The sequence below is a fragment of the Lingula anatina genome, chromosome 2, assembly GCF_051362555.1.
Source record: "Lingula anatina isolate TDL-2025a chromosome 2, LinAna3.0, whole genome shotgun sequence".
In the NCBI taxonomy this organism is placed as follows: Eukaryota; Metazoa; Brachiopoda; class Lingulata; order Lingulida; family Lingulidae; genus Lingula; species Lingula anatina.
Window position 1 is genome coordinate 4,448,813 of NC_141768.1, and position 27,739 is coordinate 4,476,551.

At 33.5% G+C, this 27,739-nt stretch overlaps 1 protein-coding gene across 8 annotated transcripts; it reads right to left on the reverse strand.

Moving 5' to 3' along the window:
* Positions 1-1,365: 1,365 nt before the first annotated feature.
* On the reverse strand, positions 1,366-27,604 carry LOC106180855 (cilia- and flagella-associated protein 337). 8 transcript variants are annotated; one of them, XM_013565019.2, is made up of 24 exons: positions 27,142-27,604; positions 26,461-26,619; positions 21,404-21,468; positions 13,586-13,832; positions 12,758-12,904; positions 11,320-11,382; positions 9,949-10,174; positions 9,561-9,607; positions 9,189-9,332; positions 8,787-8,975; positions 8,284-8,475; positions 7,675-7,938; positions 7,109-7,273; positions 6,756-6,908; positions 6,317-6,501; positions 5,906-6,004; positions 5,558-5,694; positions 5,060-5,205; positions 4,635-4,808; positions 4,232-4,316; positions 3,791-4,053; positions 3,306-3,446; positions 2,866-3,012; positions 1,366-2,403 (listed from the first exon to the last, which is right to left on the reverse strand). In XM_013565019.2, exons 2-24 carry the CDS (start codon positions 26,587-26,589, stop codon positions 2,221-2,223), a joined length of 3,591 nt encoding a protein of 1,196 aa, XP_013420473.2. In that variant the 5' UTR covers positions 26,590-26,619; positions 27,142-27,604; the 3' UTR covers positions 1,366-2,220. The 8 variants fall into 8 exon arrangements, with proteins under 8 accessions (XP_013420473.2, XP_013420475.2, XP_013420476.2 ...); XM_013565021.2 differs by lacking the exons at positions 26,461-26,619; positions 27,142-27,604 and adding an exon at positions 24,443-25,139; XM_013565022.2 differs by lacking the exons at positions 26,461-26,619; positions 27,142-27,604 and adding an exon at positions 21,927-22,710.
* Between the last annotated feature and the right edge of the window lie 135 nt (positions 27,605-27,739).

A 27,739-nucleotide genomic window follows, 5' to 3' on the forward strand; every position in this document is an offset into this window, starting at 1 on the left:
TATTTTCTGACAGTCTTCCAAATTATCTTTGTTGAGCCAACTTCCAATTTTTGACCGTCTTCCGACAGAAAAAAATAGATACCCGTCAATGTAAACTTGAAAATCTGACCGTCTTCCGGAAGACCCAGAAGACGGCCTAAATCCGCCCCTGAAAGAGGCCATATATATAACAACATGACATTATGATAAAAATCAAATGAATTACGAGCGCCACAGAAAAAAAAATCTGGTTTTTAAAAGTTTCGACTTTCGTATTCTTCAATACGTAAGCAGAGTGCCTAAAATATACACAACATTAGAATGTATGGCGCGTTTGCAACATTAAGCCTCTTCATATTGACATAGGTTGATATTTTAAAAGCTTCAGAAGCTCTCGAAAGTTGCAAGTGTTCCTGTTAAGTGCAATCATTAAACATGCATGCCTGGGGGGTATCAAATAAAACTCGCTTTCGCGTCTTCCGGGTGATTCAAACATCCCACGTCCGCTGGGACTTTAATATACACAAAGCACCGTGTGTATATAAACCGTGGTCCTTAAGTTTTTATGTATAAAACTGCACGCCCCAATGAAGCTGAAAGTTCCGAGTGCTTCTGGCCATTCTAGCTTAATTGAAATTCACGGCTATAACTTCCACATTGCAAACAATACTTTTTCTTTCGTTTGTCTACTGTGCCAACCTACTTTTCAGCTAAGTGAGAAGAAGTTACTCTTTTATATTTTAAATAAATTGAAGAAAGCAGAAGAAGCCGATATGGGAATATGTGAGGCAGACCAACCAAGGGAATAGATACTTTCGTGAGCCAACCAAGAGAGAAAACACTGAAAACTATAACGTTTCGAGTGCCAAAATAAGGCACGTTTTTCCACCGATGGCGACCAATTAAACTGTGGGCCAATTATTAAACCCCTACCCAGAGATTAAACTCATTATGATTTTCAGAAGATATGTTTTCATTTTCTTGCTTGAGATTAGACCATAGTGGGTAAGAACTTCAGACACGTCTCCATGGTAACGCAGACTTATGGACTGATGGAGACTTAAAATCTCCAGCGAATGAGAAATCTCTTATTTTAAATATATGAACAAAATAGTACAGAAACTTTCTTTACATGGTAAGACTAAGAACTGTTCGAATTTTTACTCTCACAAAGTAAAGTCATACAAAGATATGGGTCTATGAAATACATGAAAGTACATGTAGCAGGCACTGTCACTTTAGATTATACATAACGGAGCCCTGGAAAACGAATTGCTTCATCGTTTCCCCTTCAGTCCACATTGCACTAGATTATGAACTGTCTTGTGTCATAGCTCAACCTAAAAACTGATAAAGCATTTTCAATATAATAAAACATAGAATGAATAAAGAATTAATTTTCTTTTTATTCAGCAGAATTTTACAAAATTTTGAGAGCATGTGTAACTATGTCAGCGTCAGTATGGCACATAATTTAAAAATAAAAGTTGAAAAAACTTTAAGGAAAATAAATATTTTGTCAATCTCTTTTAAATCAGTGGAAGGTTTTAATTTAAATAAAAAGAATAACTGTATCTTTAGTTTAATAATAATTTTCATAGCTTTTTGCGAATTCACTAAAATATTTACACAGCATTCCATACACTTTGACACAAATTAAAAAAAAATATTTACATTCAATATCAAAAAGAAGATAGACAGCCCTTATAAACATACAAACTTTACATATCACAGTTCAAGTGGAATAATGTTCTTTTCCTTATTGAAGTTCACTCTGAAAGCTGATTCATTTTTAAATGAAATAAAAAAAGTAACAAAAATTTTGATTAAAAAATTAAAATAATTATTTTGGAAAAAAATTCTATTTTGATATCTGACTTTCTTCCAAACAAAGGTCTCTGGTCTTTCATACAACTACATTCAAGCACTGAAATGTATTCAAACAATTTGGAAACTGTGTATGCCATAACAGGTGGGTTTTCAGACACACTTTCCTTTGGAATTACCTAATTAGGTCTCTTGAGATTCCAGAACTTATAAGCATCAAGGCCAAATAGATCACTGGTTCTGCCTCGTTATACATATGTTCCACACCTTAAATGTGAAGCATGTGTCACATTTCAAATGTGAAGCAGGTATCCCATTTCAGCTGTGAAGTACATGTATCAACATGCCTCTGGGTTTGGCATTTTTCTCTCTTACTCATGGTGGCACTAGACAAGATTGTGATATGAATTCATCCTATATTGCAGGGAGTTTCTGAATTTTACTTTTAGTCCTTTCTGGTTTCTTTTTCCTGTTATACTGACCACTAGGATGCCTTTCTGAGCCAGCGTCAGAGTTGAGAGAGTCTGTAGTGTATGTGCGACTTAGAGGACCTGCGGAGGTAGGGAAATTAGGTGGAAGCTCAATCTTTTGCAACTCCTGAAAGGTAAAATGTTATTTTTTTCATAAAATAGCAGATTACATTTTAATTTTTATCAAACTATTTCTGCAAAAGTATCCATAAAGCCAACTTAAAAAATTAATGAGTACCTTTAAAGCTGGCCCATCATAACTGTTACTATCACCTGACATTTATTACAAAACTGTTCCTTCACTTTCAAATGACAATTACCAAACAACTAAGATGTGAGTTTATGAATTCCATATTGTAAGTCATACGGCTGAGTACCATATATATATATAATGCAAATTTTCCTCTATTTCTAGAAAATTATAACAAAGTTGCAGGATGTTACATCTTTTGCACTATTACATTTATTACTATTACTATTACACTATTTTGTTCAGTACAAAGAGAATACAACATAGTCTTTGGTGAAACTTTGTTAGTTCAGAAATATGGTCAAGGAAATTTGTATATAAATCTATCGTGTGACTTACTGGAGTGAGCAGTGCATGGAAGGGTGAGCACAGTTTGCCTGTTCTAGAGGCCTGCTTGATATCTATCTCTCCAAAGGCATCCCGCCTTTCTTGACGGTCATGCATTTTTCTGGCTAGGTCTTTGTCAACTTTTATACCAAGTTTAGACTGGAATAAAATATTAAAACCTTTATTGTACAACAATAATAAATCACTGAAATTTATTTAAAAACAAAAATATCCGGTAGGATATCCAAAGCCATTTGGACTAAAATGTTAATCAATGAAAAAAACCGAACATTGATTTTGCAACTCATTGCAATTCATAAGTTTCTAGCACTTTTAGTAACTGACTTAGCAAAACTACATACATGTATTCCCTTTTCATTAACTTGAAGTTCTTATCTTTTCTATTACATAAAAAGTAAATCAAAGTATCATTTTAATAAAAACTTAATTACTTTTGGGGAAGCAGAGAAAGTTCCAAATGCAAATGTCTGTGCTCTGTTGGGCATTGTTGGCATGGTGCTTTCTGCAGCTCTATCTGTGCTTATTCTGTTCATTCTGGTGTCTATTGTTACAGACTTTGCTTTTACTGGTATCTAAAAAACAAGAGAATAAAAATATAATTATAATTAAAAAAACAATTACTTGACAAAATAATTAGTTATATACTAGTATAATTTAATTCCTTATGAGAAAAGTAGCTATTTAATTATATTGATATTTTTCAGTACAATGAACAAGATCTGGCATATTGCCAACTGTATGATATTTGGAACTTTTTTGGCATGTACCAAATACATATAACACCTAAATATATTGACAATTCCAGATATCAGTGTGCACTCTCAATTATTTTTGTCAACAAATGCAAATTATTTACTTATATGGTATTGTGAATATTAATATTTACACTAAAGTAAATACAAACACAATCACTTACATCAGCTCTTTGTATAGAGACTGTACTAACAGCTCTTGAATCCTGGGCTGTGGCTGCACCCTCATCTCTCTCAGTTTCTCCATCTGTAGATGGCGCTAGTGGTATGTCTTCATCCATAAGTGTCTCTCCACGTTCAATAGTAGGAATTTCATCATAGTTAAAAAGTGAAGAATCTTCTTTTCTCTTACATGGACTAGAAACTGCTGATTCTGAGATATTTGGCATTTTGGGACTCTTTTCTTCTTCTCCTCCATTGCTTAAATCTGTAAAATATTTCATAAAATATTTATCTTTTGCACTTGAAATGTGCATGTGAAATATGCAAGTCCTGTTGTATGCCATAAACATTGATTGACATTAATGCGCATTAAAATTATTTAAAAATTATATGCCATAAAAAAATCCAAAATCTTTATAAAAACAATTTTTTGTTAAACTTACTTAGTTTGAACTCATCTTCCTCCACTGTCCAGGGGGTCTTGGGGTGTGCCCATGTAGAGGGATCGTCTAAATTCCACTGCTGTTTCTGTGAAAATAGAGGAAAAAAATATCACCAATCAGTATATGACTGTTGCAACTAAAAAATATAACAGCACAAAATTGGATGTTTCAGCTTACGTATGCAAAATAATAATAATAATAATAATAATAATAATACAGGGGCGGATCCAGAGATATTTTCTGACAGTCTTCCTAATAATCTTTGTTGATCCATCCACTTTTTGACTGTCTTCCGACAGAAAAAATTAAATATCCGTCAATTTAAACTTGAAAATCTGACCGTCTTCCGGAAGACCCAGAAGACAGCTTCAATCCGCCCCTGTAATAATAACTCTATTCCTACCTGTCCAAATGTTCCAACATAATGACCATCCAGATTCCAGAGCCTAGCTGTCCTGTCAGTGGATGCTGTCAGAATAAAATGGAGGTCACTTGAATACTCCACATACTCTGTGCTAACAATGGCCGAGTCATGTGCTCTCCAGCCAGCCAATAGCGGGGGTCTATGCCTGATTCGCTAAAATAAAAACAAATCTTCAAGTTATGAAGTTCTTTATATTTAATTCATTATATTTCTATTTAGGGAAGGATGAAAAATGCACTGATTGTATATATATAGGCAAAGACCATGTAGCTGCTACTAGGGATTGCACTTGTAACTGAGCTGATTTGAGGAACTCTACAAATTAACAAATCTCCAAATTAATACTTCATGTCAACACTAAGACACTGCACTATGAAAGCCATAAACAGCTGCATTTCACTCACCCTCTCCTCAGCCTTCAGGCAGTACTCTGAGATGTCCCAGACAGACACATGTCCCTGGGTGTCCCCTGTCACCAGAATACTGCTATCTGGATCTGAGCACATCCCCAAAACAGACTCATCAGGAAAGTCTGACGCATAGAATGAACCTAGAAGCAATGTTTATTTGCATGAATTATTACGTTTACTGGTATTTAAACCAAGTTACCGGCTTTCAGTTCTTTTAAAGAAAACGTTTCACAAATTTGCCTTGTATACAGAACATAGGAAACGCTTATGTTTATTGTGTTAATATGCACTGCAACCTTATGTATGTATATGATTATCTATAACCATAACTTACCCATAAAAAACAAAAAGCATTTAAAAATACCCTGAAAATTCAACAATAGGATAGAAACTGCATTTCTCAATTTCGACATAAAGAATATTCATTTAAACAAGGAAGGTAAATGGAAGCTAGAGAAACTTTGTTATTTGAAATTATCAGTATTTCCATACCAAATTCATGTTTCTTATTGTATATGCTCCACCACCTGAGAACACCCGCCTCACTGGAGATAAGAAAGGCACAGTCCAGGTATTTGCCATGAGCACGATTGTGGAGGAATAGCAGCTTATCCACTGGGGCTGCTTGCCTGGAACGCAAATGGATGTATTATAATGTGGAATGGCCCTATATGTGATTTAAACTTGATTTCTATACAATTACGTAATCAATGTATACATGCGGACTAATAAAAACTTTAAAACATTCGTTAAAAATACTTTGATTTCTACTTAAGTCAACAAATTCTTCACAACTAACCAACTCTCCCTAAAATAGCTGCCTTGAAAATAATGCCTTACCCTTTGGCAGGTTTGTGTGATTTTCTATGTCTTGAGTTTGGTCTGCTTGGTGGCCGCTCTGGGTCTGGACTGATGTCAAACTCCTGCATTCTCTTGTCACTGTGCATAGAAAATGAAGAAACAATAAGGATTGTAAAAAATATATTACTGAAATTAATAAATTAAAATTCAAATATATTTATCCCTATAATTAATGAAAAAAATAAAACAAGAATTATACTGAAATATGTAGTTTTTCATTTAGCATATTTAAATTGTCTTAATAATCATTTCACATTCCTCTGTCACCACTATGTACTGGGTATCTTAAAAGGATACACAAAATATAAAGCGTTACACATTCTGTCTGATTATATTCTTCATCAAGCAAAGGCACTTACTAGTACAAGTATAATTCAAACTAATACATACATTTTGACAGGCTGTCCCTTTCTTAGCCTGAGAAACAGTTTGTCTGTGTCAGTGCTCCAGACCACTATCTCTCCATCAAATGTCCCAGTGGCCAGCAAGTTTGGTGGGCAGTAATCCACTGAGAGGATGTCTTCTTTGTGGACTTGACCACCTTTCCAGTTAGTTTCTGCCTTAATGTAGGTGTTCTGAAATTACAGTTGAATATTTCTGGTTATTTTTGCCAGATAAAACAAAAAAATGACATATTTAATTCAGAATTAAAGATTTATCAATAAGTGCTTGTAATGATGGTTTCACAAATCTGTCAGCAAACAACGTCCCAATGTAAAGTACTTGCTGGTACCAGTACACAACATTCTGTCACAACCAATGCAATGTCTCAACTACCACAATATTGCAGGGCGGTCACCATGTCATGTACACAGTAAACTGTACTTACATCAGCATGAGAGTCATCATACAGAGTTATCAGCCTACTCCAGCCCACTGCCAAAATGATCCTCTTGTCACTGAAAGGAACAATGCCTGTCACCTCTGCCTCTGCTACTGCCTCCAGTTTGTGCAGGTTGTGGCCATTTTGGAAGTTCCATACCTAGAATGGAAAAAATCAGTGAGAGAAAAAATATTGTCACACACAGGAGTACTACATCTAAACATTAATTTTTCAAACATAAAATATCTTAACATATAATTTACAATAAACTAGTGTTAATGCAATAAAACAGAATTATCATAGATCGATTGTGTGCATTCCAAATATAATAATTGAAGTCTGATCAAAATTGTTAGTACCTTGATAGTTCCATTTCTTGCTCCAGTAATTAGCCTTCTCATCTGTCCATCAAACACCATCGATGTTATCTCTTCCTCACCGTGTGCATTACTTAGCATTAGAGCCTTGCTGCCTGTGTCTATATCCCAGGTAGCTATGGTAGAGTCATCAGAACCTGTCACAACCTAAAACACAATGCACATGAGAGGGAGCTCACCTAACACATTTTTCATTTTTAGTCTAAGACAAACCATAAAATTAATCTGAATAACTAATGGTCAAAACAGACTTAATATTTTGTCTAAAAGTTACACCCAACATTTGTCTCAAGATATTTCATGAAACAGAATTCTCATATTATGACAATTTACATACATAGTTAGAAATCGTTGCAATATTTCAATCACGAGGATCATCTATCAGCATCAATTTTCATGCAATACACAATTAACATGTTACACTTAACTTTGAGTAACCATGTCTAAAACATAAAGCAAATGTCTGACAAACTCACTAAAGACAATATTGTTTACAAACAAAAAAAAAAACATACTTCAACTAAACACAATTCCATAGTTTCACCCACCTGTTTATAGAAGGTATTATATATTGCACAACACAGCTGTGTCTTATGTGTGGTGGGGTAGTTAGTCCTCTCGTTATACGACTGACCCAGCCTCAGCACTCCTATGTAGTCATTACAGCTGACCACGAGGGCGTGGTGAGGGGGGTGCTGGAGACGGAGGGGAAAGGGACCATGCTCTGGGATACGCCCATGTACTGTGCTGGGGAACTTCATGACCACAGTCTGCAGACAGGTGTGCTCTTTTAGATCCCACACCTTCACCACCTGGAGTGATATGATGAAGTTTTGTAAGCAAAGATATGTGCATTGACAGGACCTTTCATATGTGTACAACTGTACCATAACATTCATGCGTTGTTCTATGTACTTGACAGCATGTTATAGATACAACAAGGTGTATGTATATTCTCAAGTTGGTGTGAGGTACTCTCTCTCTATCTCACACATGCACGCACGCACGCACGCACACACACACACACACAATAGTATCCAACTTACATACGTAAAAATACCTAAAAATATTCAAGTATTGCCTGCATATATTAAACAAAATACATCACATCTGGGTCTTTGCTTTTGACACTAGCTGCAGTACAATAGTATACTTACAGCATCCCTTGAATAACTGAAGAACTGCACCAGCTCTTCATGTATGACCACATCAATGACCCCAGTAGCATGTCCCTGCAGTATGGCCACTGGTTTACTGACTACATAGGGATTCCACACCCTCAGGACGTGATCAGCACTGCCAGTCACCAGGATGTTCAGGGTCTTGTTGTGGTCAAAACATTCAGCGCCCTACAATGTGAAAAATTATGCTATATTTCAGGAGTTTAGATAGGAATTTTTATTTAATTAGTCACATGCATGTGATAAAAGCTGCAGTACCAAAGGAAGTTGCCAAAATTCACTATTTTATTTTACTGATCTCACTGTGTAACACATTTGGGATAATTCACCATCAGACAAAACTAAAATGGATTCTACCAAGTACAAACAAGCCATAGAATTTTAAATATCATGTTAAGCAATCAGGCTGTGCACTGACATCAACTGAATGAATTATGTTCACAAAAAAGATCTGTACAGCAAGTGTTTTAAGTGCTCACCTTATTCATTTTGAAAACATATGGCCTCTTCTTTTTCTGTATGTCCATGATGACTATAGAGTTCCTGGGGCTAGCACTAGAAGAGATGATACCATCATTGTCTGGGAGATACATTACTTTACGAATGATGTCAGGATGGATGTCTTCTATCACCTCTAGACAAACACACTTAGAGTGGAACATGAGATCCTGGAATTGTAAAAGGTTAAACAGGTTTTCATTTTGGATGAGATGAAAAAAATTTTTTTTCTTTCAACAGGCCTTTCTTCTTGTAAAATATGGAGGGGGGGGGGGGGGGTACTAATTAAAAATTTCCCCAGAAGACAACAAAATCCATAAAATCCATATCACAAAATGCATGAAAATGATGAGTAACAGGAGCAGCAGGATAACTAAGCTTACCTTAAAGAATATCTTAGTAACTCCTTCAGAAGTGGTGTGTTGGAATGGTGTTTCAAACAGCTGTGTGATGGGTTTTTTAAAGTAAAACAAATAGATGGAGCCACTGTCCATGCCAGCAATCAGCAAGGAATCACCACTGGGATTCTTTGAAAAAAGTTAAATTCAAAGCATGGTTATTTACAAAAATATAAAATAAATTTGAAGTTTTGTAAAAGTTCTTAATCATCATAAATATAACAACCCTCTATGTTTGTGATTAAACTATACAATAACCAAAAAGAACAAGGAATTAGTCTTCAGTATTGCTGTACACATATTCCGGCCACTAGGTTTTGTCATGTATTGAACCAAGAAAATATATGTTTTACTCACTTTTCTATCAAACCAGTATGTCAAACAGTAGGGTACATCTGGTATTGCTGAAATAAAAAAGGACAATCATAGTAGTAATTTAAAATGGAATACATATGGTAGTCAGTGCATAAATTAATTCTTAGAACATTAGGAGTCAATTACACAGCTTGATATAATGATAAGTTACAATAGTTTTTAAGTTTCTTTACAAGTCATATCAGAAAATGGTTCATACAGACCACTATTTAGGAAACTTGTTTAAATCTTTATCAATATTTGGTTGATTGAAATTAAAGATATTGTTTAAGGAATAGCCTGTTCTTCACTGTTTACATTGCTCTGATATTTTTTTTTGTTATCTAAAAATACATCATGAAACAATATTCTCTATTGAAAATAAACTTACAATATAAATGAAACTCTTCAAAATATTTTGACGTTGATGTGTCATAAAACCTCAGATCTCTGGAAGTTGATGCTATTGCAATTTTATTGGAGTTTGGCATGTATGCAGCATCTGTGACCCACATGCTAAAGCGGCGTTTCTGTCCACCAGCAGACGGTTCTTCTTGTGTCATGGTATGTGTGCCCGCCAGAGACAGGTTGGGTGTCCACACACTGATTGCGCCCTCCTACAATATATTTTAAAAATCAAGAAAAATATGATAATTATGACCTTAAACTCCTTAAATCTTATAAAAAAATTAAGTCTTGATTATATCAATACCAATATCCCCAAAGCTCGACTGATCTTCCAACATACTGTAGCCTGCTAATTCAGGTTGCATGCCCCATGTCTAAGTTTACAGTCAGTTCAGGAAAGACTTTTTTAATAGATTGGGTTGTTGCGAAAAAAGAAATAATGAAAGTTTTTGGATACAAGTACTTAACAATTCTATGATAAGAATTCAACATGACCCAGATGCAACATATGAAAGTCATTTAATTTTGAAAAAACACCAGCCAGAAATTTAAGTTATTCCAGATCTCCCAGAATCAGTCTCGTTTGAGGACTAAAACTATGTCCACCATAACATAAATCTGAAACTTATTTGTAAGTACCATAGATCAATAACATTGAAAAGGAATCCTGTACACACTACATTTTGACAAAAAATGTCAAATAAGACATATTAGGACACTTAAGTCTATTGTTCAATAATGACAAACACATAATACACGAAGATTGTTTTCAGGTCTCCACCTCCCATTGATCTGTTTCAATTATGCATGAGTATACCTGGCAATGCCCCAATGCAACGTGCCGTAAATAACATGTCTGAGTCATGTTTTGTTAGGAGATTAAACACACAACAGAACAACACATCAAACAGGTAGTTTTGCAACAAAGAAGTTAATTAGTGCAGGTTACGTCAGGTGTGTAATGATACAATATTGTGTCACATGTTATGGAATACAACAAAGGATCCAACTACTGTATTGAAGAGATTACTACCTGAGTGAAAAAATGAAATTGATTTAGTATATCATATTAAGGGGTGTGGATTCAGAAAATTAAATCTATGTTAATGTAACAAGAGTCCTTTTACCCCCAGTATATACAAATAAAAGTTGTATACCAATAATTATAATAATAATAGTAATAATAATAATGGTAATAATAGCAATAATAAATTGTCTGTTTATACTCAGTGTGTATACCTCACCTATGTCAGTATACCAAGTTTAAGAGAACAGATGAAACAAGTATTTATAGATGCAGGGGATTTTAACAAATATTTGAAAGGTGAGAGTTGAAAACTAATATCACTCTTACCTTGCTAATGGTTACAAATCTGACAGGGTTCTCTACTGCTACTATTCTGCATGTTGGTTCTTGCTGGAAAGAAATTTATAAAACAAGATTTACCGGTATGCCAAATTAATGAAAATGCATGAAAAGCTCTGCTAACATATGTGAACTTTTATTGCATTTAGTTTGCTCTCCTTGAATTATACAAAGCATGTGAAAAAATACTTCTAGTATTTAGATTCAGTAAATAGCTCACAGACAATTTCAAAATTCATACAAAATGAATATATAAACTGAAGTAATCTAAACCAACAGAGACAACATAAGTAAAGATACGTAAGCACACAAACAGCCATGTAATGTACTAGTACACCCACCAGAAGAATATCAATAAGAAATAAAGAGTTACATGTACTTGGGATTTTATTTATTAAAAAAAACTGAACTGTTCACAAAATACTCACACATTTTCAAATAATATTTCAAAACTATTATTATCAAACTAGCACACTTACTGCCTAATATCCCCAAGAAGGCAAAGTGTAAGGAAACGAAAATGTTAGATTCAGACACGTTTAAAACTATTTAGAAAACAGAACTGTGTTCATAACTGTTGATTATTAAAAATCTTTTGAATAGTGTTGGTAAAATGAGATGTTTTTTTCAGATGTTTTTTTCAGTATTTCTTGAAACTTCCATTAATATTTAATTCTATTCAACGTCTGATCTGAACATGACATGAGCTCAAATATCCAGATTATGCATTTATTGCTTTTATATAACTTGAAATGGCATAAATGAAAAGACCAAAATAGCATTTGTATTCATTATAGTGTAATTTTACCCAGTGCAAAATTAGTGTATCATACAATGTTATTTCTAGTTGCTGATCACACACCTAGATACATCCATAGAACTGATAATTCTGTCTTTAAGTGAACTGTCAACTGATCTATACCTCAATACATGCAAGTTCACTCAGATAAACAAGTTCACATTAATTCCCTTTTTGTAACCATAACACAACATGGTCAGGTTTCAAGGAAAATAATGAAACTAGTCAAAGCCATTAAACTCAGTAAGTGGTAACATACTCCTGGCACCTTGCACTACATTTACATGTACATGTAGTTATAACTGGTTCATTTTACAAACCATAGGCATAGTAATAATGTTTGTCAATATGCTCGGGTATATTTCAGTAAAATAATTTGTTTCTGAGTTTTTGAAGATATTGTAGTACATCTAAATAGCATTTTGTGAAAAAGGTATCCAACTTGTTAACTTAGAAAAGCTCTAAACAATATCAATGATCTTAAGTTTTTTAAATTATAAAACATATCAACTGACACATTTGACTTAGTGTTTTTTATATGATACTTAATGTATTCTATACATATCTGAACTCATTTTTTACATGTCTTACTCTAAATATCTATAATTTCTTTCTAAAAGTTCTTACCCTGTTATGCAAGATATGGCGAATCTTTGGGTCGACCAAAAATGGGATGAGCTTCTTGGTTCTAAGATAATCATTTTCTCTGTATTTGAGCAGCATGTATGTGGCAAACTCTTCCCAGTCAACATAGCCATCTGCTGAAGTGTCAAGCTGGAAAACCAAAAATGAAAGTCTTGTGTTAAAAAAAGTATTCATTTAAAATAGATTGTGCTTGATGTGACATCATCTAAATTCTTAGATGTGATATCTTGCAGAATGTGATGTTGTGTTAGCTGTGGCATTGTGTTAGTTGTGATATTGTGCTTGATGTCACACACTATCATAGGACTATGCCTAAAGTGACAATATGATTAATATGGAATATATTTAATGAGATTATGAAAGTGTGTTAGACATGATATTGTAAATTCAATCAGAATACCATACTAGAGGTACAGACAGAGAGGGTTGTGTTCATTTACAATGCAGTATGATGTAGACATTCTATATATCTTATCACATTTACATACCTTGTGTGAAATCATATGAAGTTTATATCTATTTCAAAGCAATGAATGTTATCAATTTGGCAGGTTTGTACATACTATCTTATTAATTTTTTAAAGCATATCTGATAATATTTTGCCAATTAATCTTGTACATGAACTACTGGTATGGTAATTGAGGCCTTATTAGGTCTCCAATAAAAAACAGCTTCCTTTATCGTGGATTTACAACATCTAAATTACTGCACTGATATTGAAATCTATTCATGTGTGTTTCTAAGATATCATACATCACTCCTGAAACTACTCTATGGAACTACTGGAATCTTGCTTAATATGTACTTACTTTGCTAAATAATTTTTCCAACTGGTCATCATATTCTCTGGTCTGCAGTGTATTTCCAATGGCCTCCTTGAATTCTTCCACATTTAGTGCCCCAGGCTCTCTGATCTCGTAGGTGGTAGGTCTATAGGGAGAGTTAGACTCCACTGTGATAGGGGGAGGGTCATGGTTTTGAAAAAATCTCATCAATTGGTGAAGGTGCTGAAGCTTGAACTTCTGCTCCAACTTGAGATTCTCATCTTGGTTGAAACTGGAAGAATTAAAAATTTGAACTAGGTTTGTGTTTGTGACAGCTTCCTCCATTATTCAATTTGATCATCTGTGCTTCAATTATTTTGTTCCAATATCTTTTTTGAGCAACTCCAAGAAAATCTCTCTCAGTAGATTGTAATCCACTACATCTTTTTCAGTGACAAAGCCATCTATATTCCACTCTTGCCAGTTTGTATTTTCACAAAAATCCTCAAAGGCAGCTCATAGAATTTTCCACAAAGATTCAAATTCTGCCTGAAGCTTGAAGGTCCCTGCTTAAAGGTACGGAACTGCTAGATACATGAAGATCACTTGGCCTGAGAGGCAAAGGTTCCACTTAATGGTTTTAATAATAAAACAGCCATAATCTCACTCCCTCACAGGTCAGACACACCAGGATTTCTTTTCAAACAATATCACACTAAACCTTTGCAAATTTAAAGCTTGATCTTTTATGCAAATAAGGTTGCTAATATTAGTTGCTGCACTTCACAAACAATGTGACATGAATAAGAGCGATGCAGCAGCATTCATTGCCTATATTACCCTTGATAAATTCCCTGCCTGGCATTATAAATAAGGGATAAACTTAATACATTTTACCAGTAAAAGGTTATCTTAAATTTACACAATTGATGTTCAGGCTCTACTGATGGGGGACACATTTTTGGACCATTGCAATTACGAGATATTTCATTAATTTTTTTCTAAGATAGGTTTTATTTAAAAGGAGACCACATTTTCTCATTGACAAGAGTTTTGATAAGTAAAATACAAGTAATATCATCATTTTCTCTGTATAATATTCCAAAAATCCATTCCATCTTTTTATTCATTCATTAATTTTTGCAATATTATATTTTTATCAGTTCCAAAGACATAATACTGTATTGTTCTGAAGATTATCGCTAATAAGAACTGATTAGAGTTAATTGCTATGTAATATTCAGTATAGATCAAGATTATATAAAGATTTTAAAAAAGTAGATAAATAAGTTGTATAACCTATGACAATTAATCAAATGTTACCTATGACAAAAAAAAAAACTTTATATTTTCTTTAAAGACTTGAAAGACATGGTATACTATGACTAAACCTCATTAAACATTAATCCCTACACAATACTTGATATGTTATAATGAAATATAGTACATCAAACATGTCATTAAAAACACATATAAAATAAAGAAAATATCAAGCATGTCATAGAGTTTGACCACCCATCAACACATAAATCAAAGAAAGCCAATTTTTCTAATTACCTAAACTATTCATGGTTACATTATTGATCTGATTGATCAACATACCTTCCTAAATCCATACCTCATGGAGCAATTACTGAAAACAGTTGGAAAACTGCCCTAAAATTCCCCTCACTTCTCACCCCTTGTAACTCTTTTCCTACAGTTATATTATACTGGGCATATGGGTCACAGTTTAATTGAATCAGAGAAAGCTGATAAATTGTGTTCTATAAGATGTTTTTCATTGAATTGGTATCCAGGTGTGAGACTTGACTTATCTTTTATAAACAGGTCATTTGTGGATTTTAATTGCAGCTCTTTCATTCATGCTGTATTTTATTGCATTAAGTTGCTGACTAGAAGTCGATCATTACTAGTAAAAAAAACATGGAAACTGCAGCAAAAATTAGCCAAGTTCTGACAAAAATGAGATTAACTGACATAAAGCTACCAAAATTAAAATAAAATTTCCTTTAGATTTTAATGCAGTGATCCTCAAAGAAAAAAGAAATTTGCAGACAACAGGTCTAAAACTAACAAATTTCAGTGAAGTATCTACAGTAGTGGTGTCTTTATTTCTGGCAATCTATATTACAGTAACTTAAAACCCCACTTATAATTGCTTTATTTGGAATTCAAAATTATGAAAATAGGATATTCCACTGTTGGTGAATATTTTAGGGTTATTTCCGCCTTAAGTTTAAAATAAATCACATGACACCTTGAAATGTTTATCAGTTCTATATCAAAATCTGGTAAAATCTGCTTATTTACTGTGTGATCAAAGGTAAAAAACGATTTCAAATTAACTCTTAAATATGCCATAAAAATTCTGAATTATTCTAAAAATTTATGTATAATGCAATAACTGTACCAGTACTTTCATTCATTACTTAACATCAGTGACACTAAATAAGTCAAAACAAAGAAGCGTAATTTTTAATAATTTAAGTATGAATAAGATTCATTATTTAGCACTTTTTAAGTGTAGATTTATGATATTTGTTATAGTATAATAAAAACCAAGAATATTTTAGTATCAAGTCATTACTAAGATATTTTTCTGTTGATTTTGCCACATTAGATACAAATACTTCCCAAGTGTCTCCCCATTGTAGAGAAATGAAAACCAGCAAAACATACTTAATGCTATTGATATCCAAACCAACATTTCAAAACAGAAAATTCAAATCTACCTTTCAATGAGAACCTCAAGTAAATCTTCATAGTCACTAGCCATCGTAGAATACTCCTGCAGAACGAGTTACATCTATAACACTGGCATCTTGCCTCAGTTGTTTCTATTGTTAAAGTCATAGGACAAATCAATTGGATGTATTGATACTAAAATGATTCCCAAAGACCTCAACTTGCAAGTCCTTCATTCTGGCATTTCAAAAAAATCAATCAAATGCACCCAGCAGAAAAACATCAATTTGTTTAGATACGTTGGAAAAGAGTTTAAAGACTACTTTAATTGTTATCATTATGTTACAGGGGTAAATACACATACACATCAATGTTGTTTCAGGATATACAGTCACTTCAGGAAAATATATCAATATTGGGTGACACGTGAGAGCAATTTATGGTTGTTTTTCTACGATGGTAGTTCACCCGTGAGCAGTGAAAGTAACCTCAAGTCAAAGAGTAACTCTATTTAGTGGATCAGGAAACCTGTTAATTTGGTCCACTTTGGATAAATTTGTACAGCTTTGGTATGTGCTGTGGATCAATATGTTTACTGCAAAAAATGTTTAATTCTACTACGTCATTGAGCTTCAAAACAGATGATAAATGGAGAGAGAGAGAGTGAGAGTCTAAGAGAGAATCTTTTGTCCAATACTAATGATAGAAACAGAATATACCTAGTAAGTAACTATTAACAAAAAGCGCAACTTGCAATTTACAAATAAAGAAACTGATTCTTAAGAACAAAAACATAATATTTAGGTTATTGCAAATAGCTTATTGTCAGAATTTTTTAGGTTTATTTGCTAAACATGTAGCCTAGAGAGTTAAATATCACTCTCTGACAAACAAAACAAAACCATTAACCCTTCTTTGAGCAGCTTTTTTTTTTCATTTTATTGTGCTTTGTTTTTAGGACTCAAGTATTATATAATTATTTTAAAGTACTGTAGTGATAAAATATTCTAATATTTTGCTGAAAGACCTAAAACACACTTTTTGCTATCAGCACTGAGTTACATATCACAAAGAAAGAAAAGAATTCAGTTAATTTCCTTCAGCCTAAACAAAATATTTAGCTAAAGGAAATATTCTACAAGATACAAGTAGTGTTTTATCTCTGGTGTCTTGGAGACAGTGTCACAGGTCTGATAGACATGGGGTCCAGGTCACAGACGATCCAGGCTTATCTCTAAGGCCAGACTGTTCCTTAGTTACTGCACTGCCTGCCCCATGCTACCTAAGACATGCTGAAGAATGTCATAGTTTACGTTTTGCTTTGCTGGAGTAACAACACCTAGTGGGTAAACTATTCTGTCAATCATATTCAACATAGATACAATGTTATATTTTCTGTATCACAAGGAATATTTTCAATGTAGTGTTTCTAATATAGTGATAATAAATGATTAACCCTATAATGTTCATGAAAAGTCTAAAAAGGGAATTTAGTTATTAAAATATTACTAAAGATTTACTAATCTATACTATTACTACTGGCAAATATCAATGGTTATAATTCTAAACAGCAAGCTTAAGATTGCATTATTGTTATGTACTATTTAAACCCAGCCAATATGAATTACTAATATATTCAGACCACATTTCCCAGTCAAATGGCATGTCAGATTGTCACCTTAACAGATGCAACAAAAGTGTTTGCAAAAAAGTTTTTAGTTAGCTTTTTAACCCTATGCCCTGTTTAGGTACAAGTGTCAATTATAGGTCTTAAATGAAATGTTAAACACCCCAGATGAAAAATGACAAGTGACTACATTAATTTAATTGTACATACAGTGCATTTCAGTTGTAAGGAATGGTTGCCTTCTTTACTTGTATTTGTAAGTTGTTAATTGGTGAACACTGGAAGAAAACTAGTTTTAAAAACCCTCTATCTAGGATTAAAACTTATACAGTTTGTGTAAATTCTAACAGATGGAACTTGGTTACCATTAATTTTTTTGGAAAAGAGCATGAAGTGGCAACTGAAAGCAGGACTCAGTGATTATGTGGACTTACGTTCGTCTGACATCTTTCTCCTCCTCTCTCTTTTTAAGTTGTGTAACTATCCCAGTAAACTTTACTCTCGGTTTCCTTTTCCTTTTACTATTCTTTCTTGCACCTCCATTACTATCATTTGAGGCTAGTTCTGGCAGAAAACTACTGCATGTGTCAGTTTCAGATGTCGTCTGCTTCTCTTCCAGCTGATCAGAGCCATTCTCTGAAACCATGGTACTTTCTTCCTCCGAAGCAGAAGTTGAACTAGATGACCCAGTCAAACTCATATTAATAGCTTACTGATAACATTTTATCTTTCTTTCTTTCCATGGCTGTCTTCTTGATCATACACAAATTTCATTAGTAAATCCATTAACTTTAGTGCAAAGTTTAAATTCATGTTGCTCTACAGTCAGAGAGTGAAGCATTCCACAGCTCTCTCAACTAATGGTTTCCAATGCTTTCTTGTATTTTCTCTTGAGGTCAAAGTAGAAAACCTTGGCACATGGAAATTTCTTGGCATATAACAATATCAAATTACCAGTTGTTTGCTGAATTGTTTCCAAATAACATGTAAGGAGTTGATGATAAATTATGATAAATTGCTTGACGAGAATGTTTCCTGGAACTGTTATGATTAATTAATCCTTATTCAGAGTATGTAAAAAAATCTTGAGATATCTGCCTAGTGACGAGATTCACTCAACCAGTGAAAATCAGTTGCCTTAAGTATCTTAAAAAAAAGGTTTCAATAAAACCGTCTCTGTTATGTCATCAAATAAAGGTGTAGCACTTAAACAAAGTCTAGAAACAGACCTTAATATATGACACATAAACCTTCCATTAAACAAATGTATTCGGTACAGCATACAATCTTAGATTAGCTCAGGACATGTTCAGTAAACCTAGATAAAATCCGTCTTACAGAATCTTGTCTTGGCGTCTCTCGTAAGCTGGGGTCAAGTTTTCAGTCAATAGAACAGCGTTTTGGATCTCCGGGCTACTGTTAGAATAGTATGGTTTGAGGTGCCAAAATATGTGTTTAAGGCAAGATCACACAGGTCCCAGTGGCAACATTAACTGCTTTTTCTTCCTTGTGTTTTTCCTTCCTTAAAACTGCTACATAAACTTGCTTCCCTATTGCTTCCCATTAGAATCGCTATATATCTTCCTCCAAAGCACTTTGCCTTTCCCTGAGAGCACATACACCCCTTTTCACATAAAGTGTGAGCATTTTCCATTAGGAATGTTTTCCATATGAGGCACTAATTCCATCACATCTCAAAGTGGAGTACTATCAGAAAAATAATACACAACCCTGATGTCAGCAGAAACATAATAGATGAAGGGTGCAAATGCACGCCACATGGCCCACTTGATTGCCAGGTAACTGGCAATTCTTGTTTAACAATCAATAGACCAAAGTGATAGCTGCTGTCCTGATGTTAGGTCTGATATTCTACCTCTCCCAATATTGGCAACATTCCTCGAGTTCGGGCAAAGTGTGATAAAGATAAAAAAAGATGTAATTTTTATCCCATCAGTTCCCCATCATTGCATCTGAATATCAAGTTCTATAGCCACAGAATGGCTAACATGATACACCTGGTTTATTTCTAATGTAATACATCCATCTATAATCAAATATTTGTTATACTATGTGCAATTGTATTACATTTCAAGCAAAACATTAAATCCCCATTTGAGCTGGAGGCACTTTAAAGGCAGTGCTGGTTATTTAATCTTATTGAACTGCCATACATGATACAATTGAATTGTTACAAAGCTAACCACATTTTAGTAGAGTGCTTATTTGTGTTCATAGAGTTGCTGTTATCAAAGTCAATGAGGTAAAGAATATGAACACAACTTCAATATTATTTCTCATTTGGGCTGTATTAGAAATAATATCAAATCTTTTTATCTTTTCAAATAAGCACACCTGCTACATTCCTTGTTATAAACAATTTACATATTTATTCTAAATTAATTCTGTAACACTTATTCACTTTTTGTTGTTCACTTAACAGTAATTCAATTTGATTTTTTTAGCATCTGAAAAAACTCAGCTGGCAAATAAAAACATTTTTGAGCAAAAGTGTTTGAAAATACTACGAAAGAGAAGAATTAGAGAAAAAAAGAAACAATCTACCTAACATAAGCCTCCATCCCTTCCATGGTTATGCATTCTTCAAGTGTCTCCTTATATTTAGTGATATTCTTTCATCTTATATAAATACTACTGTTATCTTGGGAAAAAATTAATGAAACTTAAAAATAAATTCTTCAATATTGGATACTCTACATTACAAATGGCATTTTATGTTTTTTATCAAATGTTTTCTCACTGAAAGATAAGATCACAAAAGTTGTATTACGATTTTAAATAAATGGGTAATATACCTAAAAACAAATTAAACCCCTTTCTTGTGGTCCAAAATCTATTCTAGTGAAATGTTCTTTAAAAATATTTGACAAACTGAGAAATAATAACTAGCATTAGAAAGAAAGGCATAGAAAAGATGCAGACAAACCCCCAGCCTGGTTTAATGCATGTTTTAAGTTCACCAAGTTCAAAACTTAGCTTTAAAATAAAATGAACCAAAAAGCTCCTAACTCTCAGTAAATATTTGCTTTTCTTTTCAGCTGGGTCTGCAAACACATTAGTGGTGCCTTAGTTACCCCCTGTTGACTAACACACACAACACACTTGGGGTTCTTCACTGCTCTTGGCACAACCAGCATTGCATGGTCACAACTAACACATTTTCTTATAGGGAAATTTAACTCCTTTCAAGCTGAACAAATATTTTCTATCTCTGCACAAGCACACAGTGCGTTTCTGAAAAGCCTACATTGGGACTTTGTTACATCTCTTATACAAACAAAATAGTGGTCTGGCCCATATTCTATGATGAGTTAATATTTCATATTTATGTAGGCACAAAAGTAGAAAAGTGTATAGATAGTTTTTCAATTCTTTTCTAAAATATGCCTCAGATGGTATATATCTCAATATCAACAGTGACAAAACAAACTAGATTGTCCCAGTTCATGAGCAGATAAAATTTTGCCCATAAATTTCAGAAAATATCTCGTATTGTAAGGGTACCCAGGAAATCTCATTTCTCTCACCTTTCAATCTTTTCTGGGTTGGCAAAGCTTCTCCTCCTCGCACTGTCTGCCACACTCAACAAGCCCTGGAGGAGAAGAATGGAATCTTAATCAATTTTGCACCAACATTTCCAAAGAAAAAAAATCAGTATTATTTTTTAATGCTAGCTGTAGACAAGAAGCTGTACATGCAATTGACAAATGATACTGAGGTGAAAGTTGTCGAGTTATTAACAGGACAGGTTCAGAGGAACATCAAACAGTTTCTACAATGCAAAACAAACCCTTGAGGATAGAAATCGAACATGAAATAAATTCAGTTGAATCTGCCCTATAGCTTCAAACAACTCAAGCAAAAAAATGATTGATAAGTGGATCAATTGTGTTGAACAAGACAGTCACTACAAACAATATTAGCGTCCATGCCCTGCAGGAAAAAAGGCAACAGTCAAGATACTGATGAACATTTAAACACAAAAATCTAAAAAGACCCATCTTTCTACAACCTTTGAAACATACCAATAAACCTGGTGAAACATTTTACCTTATTACAGCCATTATTACTCATTTCATTCATTGTAACTCATCTTTAGGTAATCCATAAGTGTGTTTATCAGTCTTTCAGATATTGTATGAATCCTTTCTTTGTTACTTGGCCTCCAATCGCCGTTATCTTTACAGCCTGACCTGTGCACCACACACTAAATCTCTTATATAGTAATATGCTTACCGGATGCTTAAGATTTTCATCCCCCCTTTTTTTGACCTGAATAAATATTTCATGTTTTTTTATCCTCCTCTTGTTCTGTGTAAATACCTTAAAGCGAGGTAACTGTTGCTAGAGTGCACCAGAGACTTGCGAAAGAGTAAATATTGGCATCAATAATGAGCAAACACACACAACTGATCCTCAAAAAACTATGGAAAAAAATGTTCACGTTTGATTGTGCTTAACTTTTTCTCTTTTATCATATACAGAGTGCTTAATTGATTTACCTACTGACACCTGTCTTGACGTCATTTAAACAACATCACAAAGAAGTTTTACAAAACTTTGGCTTGTAGGCTATTACACTTTTTCTCCTGTAGGAAACAAAACCATCTGATCATAAATACAGCCTGTTAAAAACCATATGATTCTAGTTTTAATTTCTCACAATTTTTCTTTACACAAAATGGCTGCACAAAAATTTGGTGTAAGAATGACGCTTTCACACAATGATGCTAGGTTTGACTGAATATAAACATTTTGCACAATAAGCCACACTACTAACTGGAGAAAATAATTATATATGCAACGGTTTTCTAAAAAAATTGATCAAGTATTTTGCAGACTAACATCAGTTTGTAAAAATCATCATATATCAAAACACCACTGTAATATTATACAGAACTAAATAAAATGACTTTAAAACCAGGTAAAATCTTTTCTATGCTCTTGGTTGTTGTGCAACTTAAGCATGATTTTGCATGTACCTGTATCATATTGTAAATTAGGACACCATTTTATCAAACTCAAACTGATAGTGCAGTAAAACTCAAGTGAGTTAATAAATAAAACTGCCTAGGTGTGATAAAAAGATACTACAGTTCTTATAAATTTATTGTCTTTTTGAAAGAAATACCTTTAATTTCAAACCGCAAATTTATCTACATTTCAATCAGTCCTGAGGACAGTATTGAATAACTGTAGCATCTTTATCTTTATGATATGGAAGTTTGCTAAAGCCAACATAATTCACCTGTTTAAAGATTAGATATTGTTCAAAACTAGTAGATAATCCTTAAATCTCTGTAGTTCATAAATCAGCACTTACTTGGTTACCAGACCATCACCTGAAAACATCACTTTAGCAGAATTGTTAGTATCTTTAAAAACTCAGGTGACACCATAACTGATTTTTTTAAGAAATGTGGTCCAGAACTTAAACATGTATGACATGAAGTAACTATACAATTTTAGAAGATATAAAACAAAATGAATTGATGGTCTTCATTGTTTTCAATGGACAAACAACTGTTATCTTTTAAGTTTTATCTTCAGTTTTCATACGCATGATATTTACAAGTGTAATACTCAACCATAAATATCTCTTAGGCTTCATTCACATGGAATGTCTATTTTCTAAAAATCTATTTTCTATTCGCGGTATCTTATGATCACGGTCTGTGCCCTGAATATCCCGCCGCGTAATTACTGGCAGCGCGAGCCAGTTACTTATAGTAACTTATAGTAACTGGCTCGCACTGCCAGTAATTACGCCTTATTCATGACTCAACTAAATGTGATGAGTTTATCTGAATAAAAATGTTTAACCTTAAAAAAAAACCTAAATGGAACACTGCTTAATTCAATTGCAAAAATTTACCATCACAACAAAAAAATTAAAAAAATTGCAGTGTCTTTCTAATTGAATTGAAACATCAATTATATACTAACAACAAAAGCCGCCAGCCCTTCTGAGCAACCTAAAAAATACATGTACAGACTTTTTTTAATCAAAGATGATTTAAATAAACTGAAATGTAACAAAGGATTTTCAGTGTTTGTAATAAGAGAATACTGTAATGATTCGATCTTTTCAATGGGCAAAAAAATCAAACTTAGAGATAAATCATTTTAAAATCATAGAAATTATATTTTTATATAGCAGTCGTGGTGCTACAAGTGGTCCGCTTTTAATTTTTTTGCAACCACTCAATAGTAATGCTCTTATTTTAAGAAATCATGATTAAAAGAGTACAGTATCTGTAAAATTCACAATTTCCCTCCATTAAAAAGACCGGGTCATTACTGTATCTCAAGAGCAAGACAGTAACATTTTAATACCTTATAAAGAGAAATAACCAATAATATATAAATCTATAAATTAAAGAAACTCTAGCATACTAAACACTGTCGATCTAAAATATCCTGCAGACATAAAAGGCTTGCGAGTATACAATACAATTCCTTCAAATTTCTACTAAAAATATGAAAACACCACCAAAGACAAGAGTAGAAGTCAAGACAGTGAAATCCTTATAACTTAGATATGTCTTAATCTGAAACAAACTTACACCAGCCACAGCAGCTTCTATAAATTTCCTCAGTGTCTCCTCTACATCTTCCCCTGAAATCTGGTCGTCCTCCATCCTTTACTGAAACAGTCTTGGCTGTGAAAATGTCATCAGATTTCTATTGATTATGTCCCATCATAGTGATGGCAGATGCATACGAGCCAGCAGTTTATGGTACATAAAGGGATAATAACTCTTCGTATGAGATCTATATTTCACAATAAAAACATTGTAAACAACTCATAGAAATATAATATATTATTATTTACCACAAAAATGGAAGGTATAGCTATTATTCTGATATCTGAGCTTGTCATCGGAACATGAACGCGACCTCCATAGATGGCTATACTCTGTAATAATCTCTCAAGAGATTATTACAAAAAAAAAAAACTTTTTAGAAAAAAAAAAGGGACTAACTTTAAATGTAAAAATGGATTCAATAACCATTGGCTAGTATGGGAAAATTGTTATTTACTCCAGGAAAATTCATTTTTTGGCCAAAACGAACAGTTATTATCCCTTTAAGAGTACATCTCCGATTCCTTGCCAGGTATAACAATGTTTCACTGATGTTTTTTCTGATCTGTACAATTGGTTAAAATCTGCAATATACTGAAAATCTTGGCCACTCAAATTATCCGTCTGATGACCCCCATTTCACATGCACATAATTTTTTTTCTTTTGACAGGTGTGACAAACACACAAGTTGTTTTCCCACAGATCCTTGATGACTGTTAAATCGACAGGATGTGCTCTAGTTCTTCAATGCAAAAATCAACTGCCAACTGGAGAGGAAAGGCCTGGGCATGCTCATCATCTGTGACAGCAGACTCTTCTCAACTGGACCCTTATTATTCAGCCATCCACATATGAAATGTTGTCCACCAAGAACCAGGATTTCTCATATACTTTGTACACACCACACACTTGATTTCTGTTTGCTCCTGCAGTCCTTTCTTTCACTATCCTGGCTAAACTGACTATTGGGTTACTTCATAATGTCAATAATTACACCGGCCACAAACTTAATCAATCAGCGGTTTGTTTCTGATGGAGCAGCAGATTAAGTCTTAAACCTCTCTCAGACTGACATTTCTAACACGTTAAGGGACACTCATGTCCAATCTGACTCTTAGCAAACTGGACATCTTAATAATGTGCTATTTATGTAGATTCTGTGTACTAACAGTGGACCGTTATCACTTAGTATGTGTTAAGAAGAAAGACAAATCTGAAATTGAAAACTTTAAGCTGCCGAAGTCTTAAAGTCCACAGCTAAGCCTTTCCTGAAAAGAAGGGGGATTACAAAACCCATGTTAGGAAATAGATTGTAGAGTCTCTTCATAAATTGAAAAATATAAGTGATATTAAAACCCAAGGCAAACAAGTTAAGGGAAGAGAAGTATATTAGACTTGAGTGTAAATCAACCACTGATGTTGACTGATGTTGACAAGTGGATTTTTGCAGGGAATATTAAATTCTGTTGCATGATTTATATATTTCGTAATGTCTCTGTTGTGAAGGAGAAGATTATCATAACACTTCATACATGAGCCCATACCTAATTTCATAACTCATTCATCAGAAATTATTGATAAAATCTCTATCTGACATTTGGCATAAAAATGCTTACTGATGTACATAAATGTATTTATATGTGGTAAGCTAATATCATCATTTCAAAACATCTTTACTGATTAGATGAAAACATCTGACAAATCAGCTGCTATTTTATCTCTCTTCTTAATGAATCAGTTTTCCTTCTTTTTCTTTTTGTTTTTTAATGAACATAAAAGGATTTGTATGTTAAGTATATAAAAAGTTTATGTCCATTCACCATCATACTAATCTACTGTGCTTTATATAAAGAAATTCATTTCTTTTTTCTACGAGCCATTTTTTTAAATAAAAAGGAACCACACAAAAAGCAAAAACACTAAATACCATTCTTTTATTTTTTATAAAAAGAAACCATACAAACTACACCAAAACCACTACTCCAGCTGCCCTTACCATTTTCAGTCTCTGCTCATCATCTTGCAGTAACTGTCCCAAGGCCCTAGCAAACTGTTGCCATAGCACCTTCTTCATGCTGTCCAACTGTCCAGCTGCAACCCCTGGCTTTCTGCCAATGTCTGACATTTTTATTGTCAGCAAGGACCTCTAAGTATTCTACAAAAATTGAAATGTAGTAGGCCTTTTTTTAGTTAACACATTTTAAACTTGTTTTCCTTTTGTAAGACTAGACTAGAAAGAGAAAATTAGTACATATGTATTATCTCAACTGAATGTCTCAAATCTTTCCATTTTTTTCTCTATATTTAAAGATACTCCATTTTTTTCATGCAGAACTTATTAATTCTTTGAATAAATCAACAGATTCTTTGAATAAATCTACAAATGCTTGCTTCAACATATTTTAATCAAAATTCATTCATTCAAAATAAAGTGAGATTTAGTGGAATCATTACATATTTGCTAAAAATATTGGCGATCACGGCTTGCAATTGGGCATAATGGCACATACAGACAGCAATGAACTTTTCCATGACCTGCTTTTACTTACTTTGCAGTAAACAGATTTATTTTTTTATTTTCATTTGATAATGCCAAAATTGTAATTCTCACAAAAATTTTATGTAATAATAAATGAGTACACTTCAAGTACTGAATGGTGGCAATATGAATACTTACATTCAAATTTGGCATTTGTGTCCGACTCCTCGAGAGTCCTTATCCTCGACAAGATCTAACTTCTCACCTCTTTTTTAAAATAATTTCTACTACTTAATCCTTTCTTTTCTGTCTCTAGGCTATGAGAATAGCCATTAAACCCATTAGGCACAGCAGTTTACCCTTCTTTAGTACAACTTCCACTTGTGTTGATTTTGTGTGACCATTCTCAATAACAGGGTTGGGGCAATATCAACACCCAAACACGCCAGTCTTTTGATACAATTCCACTGCCTCAGCAAGCACGGTGAAACTGCTCAGCTAATTGAAAAACATGGTAATTCAGACATTTGTTGTTGTTCTGTCAATATTGAGTCCAACTTTGATTTGGGAGAGAAAAGTCAGTTTGGTGCCCCGAGCACCTGTTCGTATGGCAGGTAAATACAGAATACTTTATAAAACTAGCCAGGAACAACTGGTACAAATATATAATCAGACATTACTTCAGCAAATATCAGTTGGAGCCACTGGAACATGTTTCCTCTTTGGTCATTGTCTATTACAGCATAACACAGCTTGACAATAGACATGGATTTGATTAAGGGGGGGGAGGATGAAG

Excerpts from the sequence above, each read along its gene's own strand:
- LOC106180855 (XM_013565018.2), bottom strand. The coding sequence starts at position 18,555 with ATGAGTTTGACTGGGTCATCTAGTTCAACTTCTGCTTCGGAGGAAGAA. Across the intron at positions 9,608-9,948 it reads TGAAGAGTTTCATTTATATT|CAATACCAGATGTACCCTAC; the intron begins GTAAGTTTATTT and ends TTTTTATTTCAG. Across the intron at positions 2,404-2,865 it reads TCCATGCACTGCTCACTCCA|GAGTTGCAAAAGATTGAGCT; the intron begins GTAAGTCACACG and ends TTTACCTTTCAG.